Raw genomic sequence first — 24406 nt, 5'->3', positions numbered from 1 at the left:
AGGTGCTTTTACATAATGCATGTAACCAAGAAGCCCAAGTGAAAAATGAGAAATTCAGTTCAGCAGCCAATTGACAATTGAAATGATGGATTCTCAAATAGTAGTACTTTGGTTTACTGAGTTGACTTGGTTAATTTTATTTGTGGGTTCGTGGCTTCTTGAATCAATACTGTAAATATAAATTATATATGTATATATCTTAAGGAAGAGTCACGATGCAGGATCTAACATGTGCCAGATGCTGTGTAATGCAGACCAATGCCAACAGCCAAAAATATTTATTTAGCAACTTCTATGTCCAGGGTGGGGTCCTGGGGTGCAGTGGTTAAGAGCTCATCTGCTAACCAAAATGTCAGCAGTTCAAATTCTGCAGCTGGTCTTGGAAACCCTGTGGGGCAGTTCTACTGTGTTAAGAAGCAGGTATGTAGTGATGTACACAATAGGTGCATTGTCTTCATGAAACTTACGTTCTGGAGTGGTACATAAAAGATAACCAATAGCACACACACACGTACAGACACACATACACAATTACAAAGTTTGCGGAGAGACTTAGAAAGGAAACTAACTGATGGCCCCCAAGCCCACTACTGCTGAGTCAATTCTGACTCATAGCAGCCCTGTAGGACAGAATAGAACTGCCCCATATGGTTTACAAGGCTGTAAATCATTACAGAGCAGACCGCCACATCTTTGGTGGGTTCAAACTACTGACCTTCCAGTTAGCAGCTGAGCACTTTAACCACTATACCACCAGGGCCTCTAACTGCTGGCAGCGCTAAAGAAGAAAAGTGGGAGGAGGGAGAGGGTGCTCCTTAGTAAAGTGCCCAAGGAAGTCCCCCTTGGTGAAGGGACACTCAGCCTGGGACCAAGGAAAGAAGTGCATCATGTGTGCCACACTGAGAGCAAACCCTCCTTGGCAGCTCATAGAGCCCATGCACGGGCCTGACTGATAACATGCAGGGGACATTATGAACACGATAGCCACTATGATGAGCAACGACAAAACTTACACTCACATTCCATACAAACAGTTCATTTAGCTTCAACTAACAGCATGCTGAGAATCATGAAGAGAAATATTCCACGTGCACTCTTGGCAGAGCTCGAAGAAATGTTAATGAAGTTCTAATCCAGATTTGGCCTGCTTCGTCAAAGAGAGAGTTCTGCATAGCATGTCATAAATGTGAATGAAAACAGGAAGAAACTATCTGTTTAGAAATAGCCAGAATGAAGGATTTTAAAATCTATAAATGTTCCTGATTAGGCTGTGTTACTGTGGATGTTAGGAATTTTTTTTCATGTATTCATTCATTTACTAATGTTTATTAAGCATTTCCTGTGTGTCCGGCACTGGGTACTAGTGGATGGGGATTCAAACCTAAAAAAGTACCAGCTTCCTAAAAGCAAGGAGCTTCTGATCTAGTAGGGAAATGGACTTGTAAACATCACTGTGAAATAAAGCTAGAGTAAGAGATGTCAGAAAAACACTTTGGGAATATGGACGAGGAGGCCTTGAAATCTACCTGTCTCCTGCGTCTCTCTTTAAACTCAACATCTTGCTTTAGTTAAGACGGAATTAATGTGATTTTTCACTGTCTTAAATGTGATGCCCTTTGTCCTGCAGGGCTTGTACAGACTTTACTTTGTGTCTAGAACATTCTGCCCACCAGCTCATGGATGGTTATCGTCTACTAGGCTGTTCACAATTTATTTAAATTCATTTATTCCGAGCATTCTTCCCTAAATAAGTGTTTATCAAAGTGTGGTTAATAAGAATTGCATACAGTGCCTCTTAAAATGTAAATATCTAGGCCCCCACATCAGACCTACTCAATGTGTAGAGGTCCCAGAACTGGGCATTTGAATACATTTTCCTGGAAGTTACTATGCACATTGTTTGATCACCTCTTCTGTAGACTTTGACAGGGATCTGTGGTTTCCCAGACCATAAGACTGGAATCACTGTTGATCTGTTAAATTAATTCTCCAAAATAACTGCAAGCTTATAGAGATAAGAGCCATGTCTGCTTGCTAGTTATTATAAGTCCGCTGCCTAACATAGAGCCCTATATGCCATACCAGTACCAGTTGCCATCGAGTTGATCTCAACTCATGTTGACCCCATGTGTCAGAGTGGAACTCCGGCTAATATTTTGGAAGTAGATCACCAGCCTTTTCTTCTGAGATCCCTCTGAGTAGATTTGAGAGGCCAACCTTTTGGTTAGGAGCCAGGTACATTAAGCGTCTACACCACCCAGGGACTCCTTGTATGTCATAATCCAAACAGAAAACCACTGCCTTTGACTCAGTTCCGACTTGTAGTGACCCTACATGACAGAGTAGAACTGCTCCATGAGGTTTCCAAGCAGTGGCTGGTGGATTTGAACTGCTGTCCTTTTGGTTAGCAGCGAGCTCTTAAATACTGCACCACCAGGGCTCTCTCATTTTACAAGGTTGTAATAATTACATAAGGACATACAAACAAGGGCGGCATGAACAGCATAAAAGCACTAAGCATTACTTTTATACAGTTTGAGGTTCTCCTTTCGAGATTAAAATTTTATGTTATAAAGGAAATATGTCCCAGTAACTGGATTTTTTTTTCCTCCTTCTGCTCTACATTATTTCTATTTATTTATTTATAGTGCTTTAAGTGAAAGTTTACAAATCAAGTCAGTCTCTCACACAAAAAGTTATGCACACCTTCCTATGTACTCCTAGCTGCTCTCCTCCTAATGAGACAGCGCATTCCTCCTCTCCACTTTATTTCCCACGTCCCTTCATCCAGCTCCTGTCCTCCTCTTCCTTCTCATCTCGCCTCCAGACAAGAGTTGCCCACATAGTATCATGTGTCTACTTGATCCAAGAAGCTCACTCCTTACCAGTGTCTTTATCTATCTTATAGTTCAGCCAATCCCTGTCTGGAGAATTGACTTCGGGAATGGTACCAATCTTGGGCTAACAAAGGGTCCAGGGACCATGACCTCCAGGGACCTCCAATCTCAGTCAGACCATTAAGCCTGGACTTTTTACAAGAATTTGAGTTCTGCATCCTGCTATTCTCCCACTCCATCATAGATTTTCTGTTGTGTTCCCAGTCAGGGCAGTGATTGGCAGTAGCTGGGCGCTATCTAGTTCTTCCAGCCTCAGGCTGATGGAGTCTCTGGTCTATGTGGCCCTTTCTGTCTCTTGGACTCACCTTTACCTTATGTCTTTGGACATGTTTTTTATAAGCTGCCAAAGAGTGTCTATGTCAGTAGCCAAGTGTGTGTTTTTACTGAGAAACATGGTTCTTGGACTTTGGATTCTCCTGGTTAACTTTTCATGCTGTTTCTTCCTTATCTGAAGGCCACAGTGGACTCTGGAGGTCGGGGGAAAACTCCTTATTTCTATATATTGCTCACACCTTCCATTAACATTGTTTTCCAACATTTATATTTTATCTCGTTTCAGCATTTTACTTTCATTTGCCCAGGTTGTATGGGTCTCCATGGCTTGTATTTGGACATTTCAGGATTCAAATGTCATAAATGGCTTTTGACATATACCAAATGTCATATTACATCCTAGAGAAATACATATTTTTAGCAAATAGCTGATCTTTGTTTTTTTTCTTTTTTCTTCTAGTATCTGGGGCAGGGGTGGGGGAGGATACTGCACGCATAAAATTAGTCTGGATTGGCTCTATCGCTTTCTTCATGTCAAACAATTATGACTCTTTGAAGTGTTGCACATTTGTGGGTTTGAATTATTTCTGTACCACTTTGCAGAATCCACTTGGTTTCATGGAGTGCATAGCTTTAGTCAGAAGAACAGGGTGTTTGCAAATAAATGTAGAAAGTCAAGTTTAAAAATGCCTGAAGAAGTTAGTAATAAGTTAAATAACTGAGTTAAGGTTTGAGTACTACCTTTAGTCAATTGTGAGTCAGTAAGACGTGAAGACTAAGGTGCACCTGACCCAAGCCGTGGTGTTTTCAATCACCTCCTATGCATGTGAAAGCTGGACAATGAATAAGGAAGACCAAAGAAGAATTGATGCCTTCAAATTGTGGTGTTGGCAAACAATATTGAACATACCATGGACTGCCAAAAGAACGAACAAACCTATCTTGGAAGAAGTACAACCAGAATGCTCCTTAGAAGCAACGATGATGAGACTATGTCTCACATATTTTGGACACGTTGTCAGGAGGGATCAGTCCCTGGAGAAGGACATCATCCTTGGTAAAACAGAGGGTCAGCACAGAAGAGGAAGACCCTTAATGAGATGGATTGACACAGTGGCTGCAACAATGAACTTGAGCATAACAATGATTGTGAGGATGGCATAGGACAGGGCAGTGTTTCGTTCTGTTGTACATGAGGTCTCTATGAGCTGGAGCCAACTCAACAGCACTTAACAACAAGTGAAAATTTTGTGGAAGACTTCACAGCAAGCAGATCAGCATTTATATCATAGTTTCTCTTATGTGAATGTACTATTACTTGGGCATGTTGAAGGAAAAAGAAGTTTGGAACTGATGAAGAAGTAGAAATAAAATGTGATGATAATAACAATAATTATTTATTATCATAATAATAAGAAAACAGTTGACATCCAGTCAAGTCATACTCATGGCTGATTTTTTGGAAGTAGATCATTAGGCCTTCTCTCGAAGTACCTCTGTTTGGATTCAAATCGCCAACCTTTTGGTTAGTATCTGAGCACTTAACCATTTGTGCCAACCAGGGAATAATGGTAATAGTCAGTGCAAATATGGTCACTGAGATGTGAATCATACTTACTTTATTATATTTATTTGTGTCACTATTCAGGAGGAGGGTATTATTATCACACTTTTACAGCTGTCCAAATTGACTCCCAGAGATGAGAAGACACTGATGGCTCCCTTATGGGTCAAACGTACAAGACCCTGACTCATCAACTCAGATATGTCTAATCTGCAAAACCTGTGCTTTTTGGCATACCATGCTGCTTCTGCATCGGCACTTGAGAACAGTGTGGTAGAATTTAATGCACCTCACGTGCTGTAGTTCCATGATATTTAAAGTGTGTTGAAAAGGAGAAACCAAGTCAATTTCAAATAAGAGAACTTGGAAATGCCATAGATTTTTCTTTGTAAGATACACGTAGTTTCTCAAAGTGGTAGTACGTGTTGTGAAAAGAGACCCTGTAATTCTCCTTGTCTGGATGAGACCCTTATAAATCAGCAGAAAATCTTGCGGAAAGGGAGACAGAGAGCACTGCTCTTTTCAGCTATGGGCCTTTAGGTGTGTTCTTATTATATCACCTACTGAATAACCACATTCACTGCTAAGTTTGTCTTCGGTGTTCATCTTCCAGCTCAGCACATAAAATAAATAGTTCCATCCTCTGACTCCTTATGAATCTAATGCAATTGTAACTTTAAAAAACAAATCAAAATAGATTAGGAAATGTACTAAGTCTTTAATATAATACAAAATTCAGCAAATTCTATAATGCATTCAACCAAAATAACTCGTGCTTTCCTTAGTTTTTGTAACTTATTTCCTCCCAGCTAATTAATTGTAAAATTATGTTACTCTGTGAGTTTTTGGAAGGTGTTTAGGGAGGCAGCATAGCTTAGATAAAATGTTTGACATTTAAAGTCACAGAGGCCTGGGTTTAATCCTCAACTCTGCACACCATCTCTGGCATGTCATTTAACGTCTGAGTCTCAGATTCCCATCTGTAAATTTTGAATGATAAATAACATGTATTTGGAAGAGCTTTTGAGAGGAATAGAAATAATATTTGCAAACAATGATTACAATTTTATAAAGTAGTAGCTGTTGTTAGGTGCTATCGAGTCAGTTCTGACTCATAGTGACATTTTAGGACAGAGCAGAACTGCCCCATAGGGTTTCCAAGGAGAGGCTGGTGGATTCAAACTACCAACATTTTTGTTAGCAGCCAAGATATTAACCATTCTGACACCAGGGCTCCATTATATGTAGATAGCCAATAAATGGTGAATATTGAAATTTTTACAGCTTTTTTTTTAATTTTGGTAAAGAGTTCTCTCCTACAAAATATTATCCAACACTATAGAATCTGTAGGCTGAACAAATAATCCTAGAAGCTGGACTATATGAAAAAGAACGGGGCATCAGGATTGGAGGAAGACTCACTAACAACCTGCATTATGCAGGTGACACAACCTTGCTTGCTGAAAGTGAAGAGGACTTGAAGCACTTACTGATGAAGGTCAAAGACTATAGTCTTCAGTGTGGATTACACCTTAACATAAAGAAAACAAAAATCTTCACAACTAGACCAATAAGCCAGATCATGATAAAAAAGAGAAAAGATTGAAGTTGTCAAGGATTTCATTTTAATTGGAATCACAATCAATGCCCATGGGAGCAGCCATAAATAATTCAAAAGATGTATTGCATTGGGCAAATCTGCTGCAAAGGACCTCTTTAAAGTGTTGAAGAGCAAAGGTGTCACCTTGAAGACTAAGGTGCACCTGACCCAAGCCATGGTATTTTCAACTGCATCATATGCACGTGAAAGCTGGACAATGAATAAGGAAGACCGAAGAAGAATTGATGCCTTTGAATTGTGGTGTTGGTGAAGAATATTGACTATACCATGGCCTGCCAAAAGAATGAACAAATCTCTCTTGGAAGAAGTACAGCCAGAATGGTCCTTAGAAACAAGGATGGTGAGACTGCATCTTACATACTTTGGACATGTTGTCAGGAGGAATCAGTCCCTGGAGAAGGACATCATGCTTGGTAAAGTAAAGGGTCAGTGAAAAAGAGGAAGACCCTCAATGAGATGGACTGACACAGTGGCTGCAACAGTGGGCTCAAGCATGACAACGATTGTGGGGATGGTGCAGGACTGGGCAGAGTTTTGTTCTATGGTACAGAGGGTCACTATGAGTCGGAACCGACTCGATAGCACCTAGCAACAGCAAGAACTATAGAAGAAGAAAAAATAATTTAGAATCATTTTTTTTTTTTTTTTTGCCTCTCCATCCACGTAAGAATCTGAGAAATCATTCTATCAGGTCTCATTCGAAAGTATTTTCTCATACCAGGGACTCTAGTTTTCTCATTTCTTTTAAAAAATACCTCGAAATTTTATCCTTATTATCCTTCTAGTATAAATGCACTTCCCTGGAGATAAGACTTACTCAAAACATTTTTTATTTAAGGAAAGAATGTCGTTTTCTGGCATTTCACCTGATTTATCAATGTGTGTGTGCTTCCACCTGGCACTTGTATTTGTGGCAGTCACTACAGTGATGCTCTCCAAAGAACTTGGCACTGACGCAGGCTTCTTTCCAGCTGAGCTCTGGGGATACAATCTAGCACTTTTATGTTAGACCCTTAAGGCATAGCTATAATGATATGCCATTTTCTACTGCTATGTAATCCTACAATGCAAAAACTTCCTGCCAAGTGGAACAACTAGAATAGAAATAATAAGAACGTTCATGCATTATGAAGAATGTAACCAATGTCACTGGACAACTTGTGTACAAATTGTTTAACGGAAACCTGAACTGCTGTGTAAACCTTCATGAAAAAAACGATTTTTTTTTTTTTAAACTTCATGCCAGATTATGCTCCCTTTCTTTTTTCTGGCTCTTTCTCTAAATATTTCAGACTTTAACTCTACCCCTTTATAACTACCAATCAGAAACTCAAGTATATTCTGAATTACAGCTGAGTTCCAGGGCCACTCACAAAAATAGAACCTGATCTTTATAAGATTTTTTTTAAATCTGGAGGGCTGTTATGTAACAATGTGTGATAATTTTTGTATGAAACATAGCCATTTTAAGGTCATAATAAGAAATAAATGTATGTCTTCCTGTCATGAGTAAGTAAAAAATATGTACCACCATTGCAGGATATTTATTTGAATATTTGGGAGACAGAAGCTTCTTCCCTCATCCTAATGTTCTTTACATTTGAGGCAGAGTGTCAGTTCATAAAACTATTGGATTTTCATTATCACCTGGAAAGTCCTTTAGAATCTCAGACATGATGTAGTAGGTAGGCTAATGACCCACAAAGATATCTACATTGTAATACCTAGAACCTACGATATGTTAATTTACATGGCAAATGGGAATTACGGTTGCTAATCAGCTAATGTTAAAATAGCGGGATTATCCTTGGTTATCTAGGTGGGACCAGTGTAATACAAGGGTTCTTAAAAGTGAAAGAGTGGCAGAAGAAGAAAGTCATAAGTAGATGTGACTATGGAAGAAAGACACAGAGAGATGAAACATTGCTGGGTTTGAAGATAAAGGAAAGTAACCGTGAGCCAAGAATGTAGGTGGCCTCTAGGAGCCGGAAAAGGCAAGGAAATAGATTACCCCTACGGCCTTCAGAAAAAATAAGCCCTACTAACATCTTGATTTTAGCCCGGTGATACCTGTGTTGGACTTCTAACCTACAGAACTTCAAGATAATAAGTTTGTGTTGTTTCAAGCCAAAAGTCGTATGGTACTTTATAATAGCAGCCTCATAAAACTAATACAGATGGCTTTTGTATTATTTTGTTTACGAAGAGAGGAAAGAGATTTTGGTGAAGTTTGCAGGAGTGTTTTGGAAGGACATTAAAATGAGGGCATACATTAGAAAAGATAACATTAAGCATTGTTATTTTCTTCCATATTCTCTTCATCACATCTCTTCTTTAAATTTTTCAACATAGTGCCTGCTTGGAGATAATGGAGGCATTCTTTGACCATTTATGAATAAAATTAAGTTATGATCTACACTGGTGGATAGGAAAGCCCCACCCCTTCCTGCAAATAAACGTATTATTATGATAAAATAATTATTTGAACCATGTTAAAGCTATTACAGCTTAAGAAAGCATGGTCCATCATGCATTATATTGTGATCACTCAGTTGTATATAATTGCAACACAGCAATTTGTTCAAATGGTCCTCGTTGAAAGGAAAGAAATGAGTGACTGAGTAATCTGAATATAAATTATTTTTGAAGAAAATGAGACAAATGGTCTTGTTATGATTTGCAAATCAGTGTATCTTCATCTTTTATAAATACTCAAAGATAATTTGGGCTGTTGAGCTCTGTCATGGAAAACCCATCCTCATCAATCAGGACAGAACCAAGCAGGTGGAAATCTTGACTAGATGAGTCAGTCTTTACAGAAGGCTTAAACTAATAAACATGATAAACATCTGGGAGAATGATTTTGGCTTCTGGTCTCTTTTCATTGTGTTTTCTTGATACATTTTCAAGTAAATTTTTATAGTGACCGTTGTAATATGCTTGTACAAATCACCAGCATCCATAGTTAAATACTGACGGAGATGATATAAATTCATAAATTTCTGTATAGAGAAGATTTATTAAGTTTATATTATATTTCATATAATACTTGGATAAAATATAGGAGTTTGAAATCTTATTTTTGTTTGTTTCAAAGAAGATATGTCCCTAGAATTTATCTGTGAAATATGGCTGATATATTGACATTTGTAATGAGGGCAAGGTTTGGGTAGAATAAGTAAAGAGAAATGGGGAGAATTTTATTTATTTAGAGAATAATAAGGTAGTTTGTGTAATTTTAGACATCAAGAAGATACAATAGAGTTTGAATAAATTAATGTCTGGTTGCCTTTCATGTGCAGAGAATCTTGGATTGGATCCAGAAGTTGCCAAAGCAAACACCCTGGGTTTTGTTGGATGCCTGTCCTCAGTACAGTACAATCACATAGCGCCACTAAAGGCAGCTCTGCGCCATGCCACCATTGCACCTGTGACTGTCCAAGGGACCTTGACAGAATCTAGCTGTGGCTTCATGATGGATTCGGACGTAAATGCAGTAACCACGGTGCATTCCTCATCAGGTACATCCAAGAGAAAAATAACCAAGAAATTGATTAATGGACCTTCTCTCACTAGAACTAATTTTGGTGTCTTTTAGAGACTTCCATATTAAAAGGTTGGTTAACATTACCCAATTCCTTACCTTGTATTATTACAGGTGGTTAAAAAGTATGACTTATTTCTCCTGGGTGATATTTTATACATATTCCAATATAATTTTGGTTTTGGAGTAGTTAGTACTAAATTAACACTTGCATATACATTATATATGTATAGTTTTATTTATAAAGTTATATATATATATAAATATATAGTTTTATATTGTTATATATGGTTGTATATACATATGTTGCTGTTGTTAGTTGCCATCAAGTTGATTCCAACTTATGGCAATTCCATGTGTGCACAGTAAAACTGCTCCACAGGGTTTTTGTTGTTGTTGTTGTTGTTGAGAATATATACTGCAAACACTCACCAATTCAACATTTTCTACATTTATAATTCAGTGACATTGATCACATTCTTGGAATTGTGCAACTGTTCTCACTCTCCATTTTTCAGTTGTTCCTTCCCCGTTAACGTAAACCCACTGGCCCCTGAGGTTCCTATCTAATCTTTGGAGTTGCTGTTGTCAATTTGATCCCATATAGTTCTAAAAAGAGTATAAGTCTCAAGGCAGACATTTTTACTAGTTAAGATAAGTTATTGTTTGGTTTTAGGAAGATTTAAAGAGTTGAATTGGCAAAAATTGTGTGATAGGCTTATTTACAGCAGAGACTAAAAAAAAAAAAAGAGTAGATGCTGAGGCTGTTTATGGAATTTGGTTCCTTGGTTTGAAAGTTTAGGGTCATGGTTTCCTAGGACATCCCAACTGATTGGCCTAATAACATGGTTAGTGCTTCTGCTCCACCTCTGTAGGGTTTTCAAGACTGTAAATTTTCGGAAGCAGATGTCCGGGCCTGTCTCCTGAGTAGCCTCTGAATGGGTTTGAACTGCCAAACTTTTAACTGCCAGTCAAGTGTTTAACTGTTGCACCACCCAAGGATTGTGTGTGTGTATGTACACATATGTCACAACTGTTTCAGTGACTACTGCTTCGAGGATTGGAGAGTTTAGAGCCGGAGAGGCAAGCTGATTGCTGAACTAATATTATAATTTATGTTATTAATATCACTCCTTTTAATAAATAGGAAATTCTAACAACACTGCATTCTGAGCAAAATTATGCAAAAAATTATCCATGTATCTTGTTTTCCAACTGTCTAAAATATATTTTTATCTTAGTCTTTGTGACCATAATCCTGAGTTAAAACTGAGACATCAAAATGTTTTTATTATATACATAGAAAATAATATTAAAATATGTATTCTGAATGTTTTTTAAAATTTATTTTATATATTTTTTGTTGAGACTATACACAGCCGAACATAGACCAATGCAACAATTTCTATATGTAAAATTTAGTGACATTCATTACATTTGTCAAGTTGTGCAAACATTCTCATCCTCCTTTTCTAAATTTTTCCTCACTCATTAACAAACTCACTAATCCCTAAGTTTTCCCTATCTAATTTTTCAAGTTGCCATTGTCAATTTGATCCCATGTAGATAGTTCTTAAAAGAGTAGAATGCTCACGGCAGACATTCTTTACTAGTTAAACTAAACTATTGTTTGGTTTCAAGATTGTTTGGTTTCAAGAAGAGTTTATGGGATATTATTGGTTTAAGGTGAAGGGTTTAAAGATTACCTCAGGGCAATAGTTTTGAGTGTTCATCCAGACTCTGTGGCTCCAGTTAGTCTGGATTCCCTTAGAATTTGAAATTTTATTCTGTATTTCCCCCTTTTGGTTAGGATTCTTCTATAGAATCTTTGATCAAAACATTTAGTTTGAGCACCATCCAGTACTTCTGGTCTCATGGCAAAGGAGGCAGTTGTTCATGTTGGCATTATTCTGTCTCTCCTTACTCAGTTACTCCAGATGAATAGAGACCAATTCTTGTACCTTGGATGGTCACTTGCAAGTTTGTAAGACCTGAGGCACTACACAACCAAACAGGAGATGGAACAGAAGTATTAAACACGTTGTTAGGCCAAATTAACTCTGATATCTCATGAAAGCATGACTCTAGCCCTCCAAACCAAGAAAACAAATGCAATGAAGTACTTGATTGTACAAAAGCAGCCTCAGTAGCTGCATTTTTGTTGTTTTAAATACATCTATCACACAACTTTTGCCAATTTAACTTTTTACAGGTGTACAACTTATTGACAATTACATTATCAGCTGTGCAGCCCTACCCTTAATTGATGCGATTTTTCTGTCACCATAACCCTAAACTCAGTGATCCATAAGCAATAAACCCTCCTTTCCCCCATCCTCCCACCCCTGGTAACCACCAATAAACTTTGCTCTGTATATATTTGCCTATTCTTGTTTTTTTTTATGTAAGTGAGTCCATATAATACTTGTCCTTTTGTGACTTATTGCACTCAGCATAATGTCTTCAAGTTCCATGCATGTTGTAGCATGTATCGAGACTTCATTTCTTTGTCTGGCTGAGTAGTAATCCATTGTATGTACGTACCACCTTTTGTTTCTATGTACCCCATTTAGGTTATTTCCACTTTTTCTATTTTTAATAGTACTGCAATGAATATTCGTATAAATATGTCTGTGTCACTGCTTTCAGGTCCCTCAGGTATATTTTTAGCAGTGGAATTGCTGGGTCATATGGTAGCTCTATTTTTAGTTTGTTTGTTTGTTTTTTCTTTTTAAGGAACTGCCACACTGTTGTTCACAATGGCTGTACCATTTTGCATTCCCACCAACAATGGAGAAGGGTCCCAATTTCCCCACATCCTAGCCAACATTTGTTATTTTCTGTTTTTCTATTCATGTTTGTTTACCTCACTTAACCATTCTACCCACACTACCACCCACTGCTGTCGAGTCAATTCTGACCCATAGTTACCCTGTAGCAACCCTATAGGACAGAGTAGAACTACCCCACTGGGTTTTCAAAGAGTGGCTCCTGGATTTGAACTGCCGACCTCCTGGTTAACAGCTGAATGCATAAACACTGCACCACCAGGTAGAAGTGAAATGGTATGTCCTTGTGATTTTGATCTGCAGCTTTCTGATGGCTAATGACTTTGAGCATTTCTTCATGTGTTTGGTAGCCATTTGAATATCTTCTTTGGTGAAATGTCTATTCAAGTCCTTTGCTCATTTTTGATTGGATCATTTGTCTTTTTGTTATAAAGTTATCACAGTTTTACATGTATTTTGGTTATTAGATTCTTATCAGATATATGGTTTATGAAGATATTCTTCCACTGCCAGCTTGTCTTTTACTGTTTTGGCAAAGTCTTTTAATGAACAAAAGTTTTTAATATTTATGAGTTACCTTTTATTTATTTTGTCTTTTGTTGTTCATGCTTTTGTTATTATATTAGATAATCCATTGTTAAAAACTAGACCTGACAACCTTGCTAGTGCATTTTCTTCTAAGAATCTTATGGTTTTAATTTTCACGTGAAGGTCCTTAATCTAAATTGAATTTGTTTTTGTGTATGGTGAGAGGTATGGATCATGTTACATTTTTTCCTCATGTAGAAATTCAATTTTCCCAACTCCATTTATTGAAGAGATTCTCCTTTTCCTATTGAATGGACTTAGCACCCTTGTCAAAAGTCACTTGACCAGAAATGTGTGGGTTTTTTTCTGACTCTGAATTCTATTCCATTGGTATGTGTCTGTTATACCAGCACCATGATGTTTTGATTACTGTAGCTGTATTATAGGTCTTACAATCAGGAAGTGTGAGTCCTCCTACTTTGTTCTCTTTCAATATTGCTTTAGCTATTCTGGGACTCTTGACATTCTGTACAAAGTCGTGGATTTTTTTTTTTTTCTGTAAAGAAGGCTGTTGGGGTTTTGATCATGATTGCATTGAATCTATACATCACTTTAAGTCTTCTAATCCATGAACATGGAACATCTTTCTATTTATTTAACTTTTTTTAAATCTCTTTTGGTGGTATAATTTTCACTGTATAAGCTTTCTCATCCGTGGTTAAATTTGTTTCTAGGTATTTTATTCTCTTAGATACTATTGTAAATGGAATTTTTTCACTAATTTCTCTTTCAGGTTTCTCATTGCTGGTGTATAGAACTCAATTCATTTTTGTTTTTTGACCTTGTACCCTGTTTTTGTTTTTTTTTTTTTTTTTCTACCCTGCAATGTTGCTAAAGCCCTCTGTTAGTTCTAGAAGTTTTCTTGGGAATTCTTTGGAATTTTCCACATATAGGATCATATCACTTGCAAATAGAGATAATATTACTTTTTCTTTTCTGATATGGATACCTTTTATTTCTCTGTCTAGGACTTCTAACATGATGTTGAATAGAAGTGGTGAGAGTAAGCATGCTTATATTGTTGCCAATTTCGAGTAGGGATAAGCTCTTACTCTTTCTCCATTAGGTATATGCTGGCTATTGGTTTTTCATATATGCCCTTTGGTGAAATATCTATTGAAGTCCTTTGCTCGTTTTCGATTGGATTATTTGTCTTTTTGTTGTAAAGTTATCACAGTTTTACATGTATTTTGGTCATTAAATTCTTGTCAGATATACGGTTTATGAAGATATTCTCCCATTTGGTAGCTTGTCTTTTACCGTTTTGGCTAAGTCTTTTAATGAACAAAAGTTTTTAATTTTTATGAGTTGCCTTTTATTTATTTTGCCCTTTCTATTCCAATCTTCTTTAGGGTTTTCATCAGGAAAGGATGTTTCATTTTATCAAATGCAACTTCTGCAGCCATAGAGATGATCATGTGGTTCTTTGTTTGATTATTGATGTGGTATATTACATTGATTTATTTTCTAATGTTGAGCCATACCTGCATTCTTAGAATAAATTCCACTTCATCATGGTGCATAACTCTTTTAATATGCTGTTCGATTCTGTTTGCTAATGTGTTGTTGAGGATTTTAGCTTCTATGTCCATATGTGATATAGACCTGTGGTATTCTTTTCTTGTGGTGTCTCTGTCTTATACTGGTATCAGGGTTACATTTTCTTCACAGGATGAACTAGGGTGTATTCCCTGCTTCTCTATCTTCTGAAAAATTTCAACAGGATGGGCGTCAATTCTTCTTTAAATGTTTGGGAGAACTTCCCAGTCAAGCCATCTGGTCAGGAACTTTTGTTCTGGTTATTGAGAGGTTTATGATCACTTATTTGATCTCTTGTTATGGGTCTGTTGAGATTTTCTACTTCCTTTTGAGTCAATTTATGTAGGTTGCGTGCTTCTAAGAGTTTATCCATTTCATCTAGTTTATCTAGTTTGTTGCCATACAGTTGCTCCTAATATTCTTTCCTGATTCTCTTTCTCTTGGGTCAGTTTTGCTGTCCCCCCCTTAATTTCTTATTTTGGTTATTTTCATTTTGTTGTTGTTGTTGTTTCTCTCTCTCTCTTTTTCAGTTTAGCTAAAAGTTTGTCGATTTTATTGATGTTTTCAAAGAAGCAACTTCTGGCTTTGTTGATTCTCTCTATTGCTGTTCTGGTTTTGATTTTTATTTCTGCTCTGGTCTTTGTTAATATACATTCTTTCTTTTTGTAAGTTTAGGTGTAATTTGCTTTTCTCTATCTAATTCCTCAAGTTGTTGGGTTAGGCTGTTGATTTGAGATCTTTCTTCTTTTTTCATGCGGGACTTTATTGCTATAATTTTCCCTCTGAGTACTGTCTTTAGTTAACCCCATAAGTTTCAGTAGGCTATGCTTTCATTTTCACGTGATTCTAAGTAATTCGTATTTTTCTGTTTTGGTTTCTTCCTTGACCCATTGGTAATTCAGTAGCGTACTATTTAATTTCCATATGTTTGTGTATTTTTCTTTTTTTTTTTTTCCTATTGTATATTTCTAGTTTTGCTCCATTGTGGTCAGGGAAAATACTTTGTATGACTTCAATCTTTCAAAATTTATTGAGACTTGTTTTGTGACCTAACATGTGGATGATCATGGAGAGTGATCCATGTGCACTGGAGTAGGATGTATATTGTTCTTTTGTTGGGTCAATTGTTCTGTTTATGACTGCTAAGTCCATTTGGTTTATGGTGTCATTCAAGTCTTCTGTTTCCTTGTTGACTTTCTTCCTAGATGTTCTGTCCAGAATTGAAAGTGGTGTATCGAAGTTCTCAACTATTATTGTAGTGCTGTCTATTTGTCCCTTCAATTCTATCAGTGTTTGCTTTATATATTTAGGTGCTCCAATGTTGAGTGCATGTATATATTTATGATTATTAAATCTTCCTGATGAATTAACACTTTTATTAAAAAAAAAATTATATACTATACAATATATACCTTTATCTCTTCTAACAGATTTTGTCTTAAAGTCTACTTTGTCTAATGTTAAGACTGCCTTCCTCAGCTCTCTTGGTTATTATTTGTGTAGAATATATATATATATATATATATTTTTTTTTTTTTTCCCATCCTTTCACTTTCCACCTGTTTGTATCCTTGGGTCTAAGGTGGGTCTCTTGTGAACAGCTTATAGTTGGATCTTTTCTTTTTTTTTAATCCATTATGCCAGTCTCTGCCTTTTGACCAGAGCATTTAGTTCATTTACATTCACTGTAATTACCTGTAAGAAATAACATACTTCTGACATTTTGTTATTTGATTTTCTGTGTCTTACACCTTCTTTGTCTTTTTCCTTTACTACTGCTGACTATTGGGTCAGGCTCCACTCAAGTGGGCCTTTATAGCAATTTGCACCTGACAGCTACCAGGTTCTTTCTCTTTGTACAGGCAGAAGGTGTGATGATTAGGGAGGCAGCCTCTTCTGCCTGGGCCACTTTCCCAGTTCACAGCAGCCTGTGTGGTTGGGTGGAGTGTAGGGATGGTGGGAGAAGTGATTTTCCTACTGTATGCAATTCGTTGTTGATTCTTGCTTGTCTGAATTTCCCCACTACTGTCCTTTTGCTCAATTCAGATTCCCTCAAAGCTAAACCATGTTTCCTTGTTGTATTTTGGCAGAGGGTCAGAACAATGACCTGTTTATGTTGCTATCTTCCCAGAATACCCCTGGTTACATTTTGAAGTAGCTTTTATATGGGTGAAGGGACCTTACCAGGTGTTTTGTTTTTTCTGTGAAGCTATTTCTAAATATACAGAATACAGACTTTGTTATGATTCTACTGCTTGTACTTCTATGACATGTGAAGTTTGGGCATACTCACAAGGAGGCTAGATCTGAGAATTTTATTAAAGTCCTCAGGTTATTCTGATATTGTTCTACAACATCCATCCCCAACATACACTGAGAACCCTGGTAGTAGGTGTTGAAACCCCATTCTCACAAAAGTGCCTTGGGTCATGGTGATATTTTTCTCAAAATGGACTCTTTCACAATGATCTGTGAAAAGGTAGTTGATATGTTGGCAGTAAGATTAAAGTTGGGGCAACTTTATTTACTAAACAAGTCATGGGATTTTTCTATTTGGGAAATATTCCTTTTCAGATGTTTGGATCCTTAAGAAAGAACCCTTAGTGCTAAGGCAGTGATTTTGTAAACATTAAGAAATAAGTACCACTAATTTATATATATATATATATATTCATATTCAGCTCAAATTATATATTCATATACATATATATAATTTGAGCTGAATATTTATAAACTTCCATCCATTTGCTCTTCCAAGAATGTATTAGAACCCATTTTACTGCCTTATGTCTTATCATTCGTAATTTAAAAAATCATCTGAAATTGCCTTGCATAAAGTTACTGTAGCTTTCCTTCTGTCTCATTCATCGCACATATATTAAGTACTTACTTCATCCTAACTTCAGTGGTTAGTGCAGATATAGAAAAACTATAAATGTCCTAAGTCTGTAATTTCAGAAAACTGAAAATCTGGTATAAAATGATGTGTCAGGAAGTGAGGAAATGACATTGGTTGCATGGCATTGTACATCATAATACATGAGATGCTATAACAGAGGGATGAACAGAGTTCTGGGTGGTATGGAACCCATAGAAAAGGGCAACTCATTCTTTTTAGAAGAACTGGTGGTAAATTTATAGAAAATTTGATCATGTGAAATTGCCTAGGGAGGAGTTTGCAGGATTCAGAAGGCTGTTAAAAAGCAAACTGTGTGTAGAGTTGTGATTTCCTGGTGGTGTTTAGCATGTTTAGTAATCATGGAAGACTCATTGTAGATAAATGATCAGCTGCACGTGTGAAGTGTATTTCAAAAATTGTGAGTTCCTACCAAATGCTAGAATCTGCCCTTTGGACATGAAACAAGGTAAAGTAAAGCATTTAATCCTGTTAACAACTGTTCCCCATAACTGAAGCCTATTTTCCAACCACATGCTCATGGTGTAGGGATGACTCTATTGTAACGTGATTGACTTTTGTCTTTTTAAGAACATAACCGTATGACACATACACACATATATAATTGAATGCTACTCTTATGATATTGCTAGTATTTCAAACATTTTGAGAATTCTTCTTTTGGAAGCACTTGAAGACAGCAGAGCATAATCTTATATGCAAGTCATCATTCTTTGGAGACTGCTTGGTTCCCTGTAATATTTGACCATTAAGAAGTCAAATTCATTTTTAAAGGGTGAATTTTTTCCAGAATATATTTATGTGGTTAGACATTAGCTGAGTCATTTCCCCCCTTTCATCCTGGGGGTGGGGAGTGGAGTTGGTGGTTAAAATTAAAGGATGGTTTAAAGCAATCTAGACATGCTGTGAGCAGAGGTAGTTGATTAAAATAAATGGATAACTACCCTGAGGGCTATTTTGCAGGATGGTGCTCATCAAGCATGGATATAGCCATGGTTTCTGTAGTCATATTACTGAAGCAGTAATCTAATCAGAGCTGAAGAGTTTATGCAGAGCTAAATAGGAGAGAGTTAGAATTAGTAACTGAGTACATGGGTATCAACATGTCATCTTCAACATATGTTAAGAATGGAGAAACTGGGGAGAAAATCAAAATGGCATTGGTTTTCAATATTAAAAATGGTACACGGATTGAATAAGGGAGAAATAACTATAGGTTAGAGTAAGAAGGAAAAAAAAAAAAGCCACAATCTGAATATTGATGAATTGTTAAGATTTCAATATTTATAAAGAAATGTTATAAAAAACAAATATAAAGAAGCAACATTTATTAAGGACATTCATTGTGTCAGAGACCATTATAAAAATTATTTATTTGTATAATTATTACAAAACCACATGAGGCGGAAAGTTGTGTTTCCTATTTTATAGATGATGAAATTTAAGTGACGCGTGACCACCATAATGGTGTCACAAGGTAGTGCGCAGTCAATTGCCAAATAGGTAATTAATTATGAGCAAAGAAAAGAAATTGAGTTGTTTTACTGCAGAGACGTATACTAGAAAGTACAATAATGAGTGTGGCAGTCGGACGACTTTGGTTTGAATACTGGCTCTGCCGCAGATGAGCTGTATGACTTTGGACAAGTTAGTTAATGGTTCCAGTCCTGTTTCCTTACCAATGAAGTGAGAAAAATCATACTCCTGTTGTGATCGTTTCCTGAGAACTAAATGTTACAATAATAATAATATTTTTAAATGTGTGGTAGCCACCCAGTACTGAAAATTTTATGTGCATTATATGCGTACATGTGGGTATCATTACCCCTCTTTTAATACATGTGAAAATTGTTATAGGTATTTCTTTGCTCAGTGTCAACAAACCAGCCAGATTTAAACCATGTCTGTGTGCCTTCAAATGTGAAACTCTTTCTTATAAATTGTATGTGTATATCACATATGTTAATACATTTATTGCAAAGTCCCTCTCTCATCAGTGAGGGCTGCTCCCAGGGGTGTTAATTCTCTATCAGGTTCACCCTTCCTTGTCAATGGACTTAGAATCCTCTTGCGGCTAAAGAGAGCTCTGAAAGAGGGTGACACATGCTTGAGGTAAGAATCCATCGGCTAAGGAAGGCTTTAGATAATGCGTAGAAGCTGTCTGGCAAAGCAGTGTGGAACTTCAGAGGTAGGCTGAAGGCATATGGGCAGGGTGCCACCATCACCTGATTCAACCCCTTACCCTCCAAGTTACACATAAGCTAACAGAGTTATGGGACTATCGGGTGGAAGCGGAGTACTTCAGATGCTTTCTGTTGGTGTAGGTTTGTTTGAGTTCCTTTCAAAATGCCAGCTCACACAGCTTTGAGAGCACATGGCCTAACTCGTAGGTGTATCATTTCGTCTCCAGGCAGTATACTAACTCCCGGTATTACGAGTGAGAATGAGGGTTTGTGTCTTTGACTCCTTTCAGATTCTTTTGGGAAGACAGATGAGCGGGAACCTCTCACCAACGCAGTTCGAAGTGATTCAGCCGTCATTGGAGGTAAACTATCCTTTATCGCTGAAAGCAGAAAAGACATAAATGATCCTGTACTTTGCAGAAAGGCATTTGAAGCCTCCCTTAATTTCGGTTATCCAGCACCCAAGGCCCCACATTATCTGCAGCACCATGAGCCTTTTCATGAGTAGACATGTCCTCTGCACGATCAAAGGAACCCTCCGCCCCAGCAGCGGCAGCTTCGCGAACGCAGCTGACCCGTTATCCATCAGGCAGCTGGGAACGCAGTCAGCAGCTGGAGCATTTAGTTATCCATCAGGCAGCCGCATCCTGTTCGTCTCCTCCAGTTGTCAGTTTTCCTAAAGCACAAACAGAGCAAACCACTACAGCTGCATATGGGGAAGAAGCCGTGTTGGGGCAGCCAGATGGGTGAAGCTGCACTCCTGTCGAGTTTTCTCGACTAAGTGATTTGGGTTAGATCTAATGAGCAGGGGGAAGCTCACAGGACTTCAGTCTGAAATCCAGCAGCACCATGGTTACAGATACAGATCTTGCTGCTCTGCTGTGAGATCGGCTCTCTCCCAGCCTCCTGCCTCTTCCATTCTCTCCTTGCCTCTCTGTCTCACCACTCTTTATCCTGCCTCAGCTTGGCTGCTGCCTGGAGTATCTCAATTTTTCTTACAACACAGAGTGACTCCAAAACCTGGTTTAATGTAAGCTGCGTGTGACAATCTAAATGTATTTGCATCTGAGAAACATAGCCCTGACAGGTGCCTCCGTTCCTGCTTTCTGGCAGCCTAGATTAACCGATCCACACCAGATGGAGCTCTCCTTTTAAAACTTTGCAATGCCCATTCATTTAACTTACATTTAATGAACATCAGCTAAGGGTCAGGCCCTGTGGTAGGGCATAGGTATACGGGGATAAAACACCTGGATGCTACCCTGAAAGACTAGCTGAGGAAGGGATGGATAAACAGAGCTAGTGGAGCGTTCTGAGAGCGGAAGTGCGATGACTATGGGAGCAGAGATGGGTCATTACAATAAGAATGTAAGGAAAGAAAACCACCACCTTTTCTTAAGAAGTTCTTTAAAGGCCTGACCTGAATTTCTGCCACAGAAAAGAGAGTCCAACTTGATTTTCGTTTGGCATTAAGAAATGTGGCAAAGAATTTGCTGCTTGCTCTTTCTTCCTGTAATTTTCCATTTGACACATGCAGAAAAAGCTTTTGTGACTGCTGACTTTCTTCCACCAATTTACATGCTTCTGTGAGTTTTTAAGAGGAGGAAAGTCATCTTAAGCTCATGGGAAAGTTCCCAGAGGTTTATAAAGCCTCTAACAGAGAATGCATCATAGAAGTAGAAGCTGGTTCTGTACTTCCTCTCTTAATGCTACAGCCCACTTCCAGGAATTGTACTCACTCCCACCCAGGGTATTCATGGCCTGTTTACTTACATGGTTTTAATCTGCCATGTTCTAGAACAGTTGGAGCAAATGTCACATAATGAGTTAGAAATATAAAAAAGGAAGCTATCTGAATCATGGCCTTGGTGCTCTCAAATGTTCATGCTTGTGCAAATTATAATGCAGGGTGTCCAAAAAGTTTTTTTCTTTTTTTCTCTCAAAATCCATTCTACTTATAAAGAAACGGGAAAATACACAGATTACTAGAAATAAAATTATTGGATATAGTAAGTACTTTTCAAATATTTTAGTATCAAAAAACATTCTCCAATGTCCACATTTTTACCATCCCTTGGCTAACTTTGCTCATTGAGTCCCAAAAGCCTTTCTGGAAAAGGTAGGGGTGAATCCTTCGGGTCAGCAAGGGCAACTGACAAAGCAGAACCAGCCACGCCACATGCAGCCCAAGCGGGGGCAGCGTGACACAGCTGGGCGTATGTTGGCCATCTCAGTCATTTGTGAGTCCCTCAGGGACAGAAGCCAACCACCTCTGAACTCAGAGCAGTGTAGAAATCCCGTAAATGTTTAGCAAGCATTTCATTATTAATAAAACTTTTTTTTTCCTAGAAAAACAAACAAATAAACTGGCAGCAGAACCATGCGTGGGATGTGAGATATATAATATTGTTTTCGAGGATTCCAAAGTAATTCAAGAATACTTTGTTGCTGGGTGACAAAGAAATGTGCTCATTACAAACCATTCTGACACATTCTTTAAAGCAAGTCTTAAAGTTATCTACTAAGTAATACATTGCTAGTTCAATTCCATCTTTATATGACGGCATTCTCATTCCATCAAATTAACCCTTCTGTGATTGCACCTGGCTTCCTCCATTCAAAACAAACAAACAACAACAAAAAGCGATTGCTGTTTAGTTGACTCTGACTCATGTCAACCCCATACGTATCAGATTAAGGGTTTTTAAGGGCTTAGTTTTTAGACATAGACCACCAGGCCTGTCTTCTGAGGTGTTTCCTGGTGGACTCAAGCCGCCAACCTTTTGGTTAGCAGTCAAGTGTGTCAACTGATTCCACCACCCAGTGACTCTGGCTTCCTCTATAGCTAGTTTGAAAGTAGGAGGGCTTATGGTAGTGGGAGGCTGGTCTTTATTTCTGGGCATTTGGCAGAGTTTGTTTATACAGTTACTTTTTCCTTATTTTCCTCCTCTGTTCCTCTGTGTCTCTTGACCAGATGGTTTGTGACACTTGTCTTCTCTCTCCCCTCCGCCTTTCTCTGCAGGCGTGATAGCGGTGGTTATCTTCATTACCTTCTGCATTGTTGGCATCATGACCCGCTTCCTGTACCAGCACAAGCAGTCACATCGCACTAACCAGATGAAGGAAAAGGAGTACCCAGACAATTTGGACGGTTCCTTTAGAAATGACATTGACTTGCAACACACTGTGAGCGAGTGTAAGCGGGAATATTTCATCTGAAAAACTGCAGGGTCACCTGATACTCTTATAGCTTAAAATTGTTTTCTTCTTCTGTTATCTTTCCTATCTTTTAATTTGTGTCAGTCCCTTTCTCTTTATTTATTTACTTTTTGCCATTTCTTTTTTGAAAAATAACTGCATCTACCACAGCATCTATTCCCTTGACCCAGCCCAGGAGACCAGGCAGCTATAGCCACTGCCTTCCTCTCTGACAAACCTTTCGTGGTGATAGTAACCACTTAAGACACTGACTTTACTACTCTAGACCAAGAAGAGACACATGTGTGAGCATGTGCATAGTTAGTTCTGTATTTCCGGTTTGTGAAATGCATTCTTCACTTTCATAAGCATTCAGTCTTGCAGGCTTTCCTTGACTCTGAGCTCTGTGACTTAGACATATAATGGTCATCACTGACACCTTCCTCCTCCTCTAGTCCATTTGAAACAAACAACCCAGGGTAGAGAAAGAAGATCCTAGAGCCCTGGTTTTCTTCTGTGGTATTTCAAAAGTCATAAGAAAGGTTTATTTTGTGTTAGTTTACTTTTTCTTACCATAGGCACCCCATTGCCCTAACTCATCACCCTTGCTCCTATACCCTGAGTATGTTCAAATATAGGATTACTGATAGTAGTGAGAAATGGCTTTCCTCCCTTCTTCCCATGCTTTCCTGGGGCCTACATTTTAGAGCCGCACATAATACCATAAACCTATGGGAAGCACGGAAAATCGTAGCTTAAGACTGGGAGGTAAAAAAGAGAGCTGCTAGGAAGTAGATGTTCTAAAACTTCAAAAATGCCTCCTCCAATTTCATAAGAAATGCTAGCTAGGTTATTCCTCGGATTATTATACTGAGGTATAAAGTACATACACACACACACACATATGATGCTGCAGTATAAAGAAATCCAAATAGATATCTAAAATAATATGTGGTTCCATAAAGAGCTTAAACTATTTTAGTTCAGCTTAAAAAAAAGAGCTGCATGAAAGAAGACAAATATCAGTGCCCTTCCCTTCTATCTGCTCACTAAAGATCTGGTGAAGGCAGGGAACATAGGGTTCACCTTTAGAACAGACACAATGAATCCACCTCTGTCTACTGAGCCATTTTCTAAGAGGTTTAGGGGGCACTGACTGATATGTATGTGGCGACATTGCTATCAGCCCTAGCTGACCCTCATTGCTTGATTTCAGCGGAGTCCATAGGTTCCGTAGAATTCTGCATTTTCAAATCTGCCACACCCCATGCGCATAAAGGCCCTTACATGCAT

General features: G+C 37.9%; 1 protein-coding gene across 2 annotated transcripts in view; it reads left to right on the top strand.

Annotated features, from left to right (window-relative positions):
* Positions 1 to 23551, top strand: part of CNTNAP5 (contactin associated protein family member 5) — a 1181085-nt gene extending 1157534 nt beyond the window's left edge. For both annotated transcript variants that reach the window (XM_010596415.3, XM_064287363.1), the window contains exons 22-24: positions 9658 to 9876; positions 20206 to 20277; positions 22938 to 23551. In XM_010596415.3, coding sequence (XP_010594717.1) covers positions 9658 to 9876; positions 20206 to 20277; positions 22938 to 23134 — 488 coding nt within the window. In that variant the 3' untranslated portion in view covers positions 23135 to 23551. The remainder of the gene's footprint in view (positions 1 to 9657; positions 9877 to 20205; positions 20278 to 22937) is intronic.
* The last annotated feature ends 855 nt before the right edge of the window (positions 23552 to 24406 follow it).

Source organism: Loxodonta africana, chromosome 6 (assembly GCF_030014295.1).
Source record: "Loxodonta africana isolate mLoxAfr1 chromosome 6, mLoxAfr1.hap2, whole genome shotgun sequence".
In the NCBI taxonomy this organism is placed as follows: Eukaryota; Metazoa; Chordata; class Mammalia; order Proboscidea; family Elephantidae; genus Loxodonta; species Loxodonta africana.
This window is presented reverse-complemented; position numbering and strand designations above follow the sequence as displayed.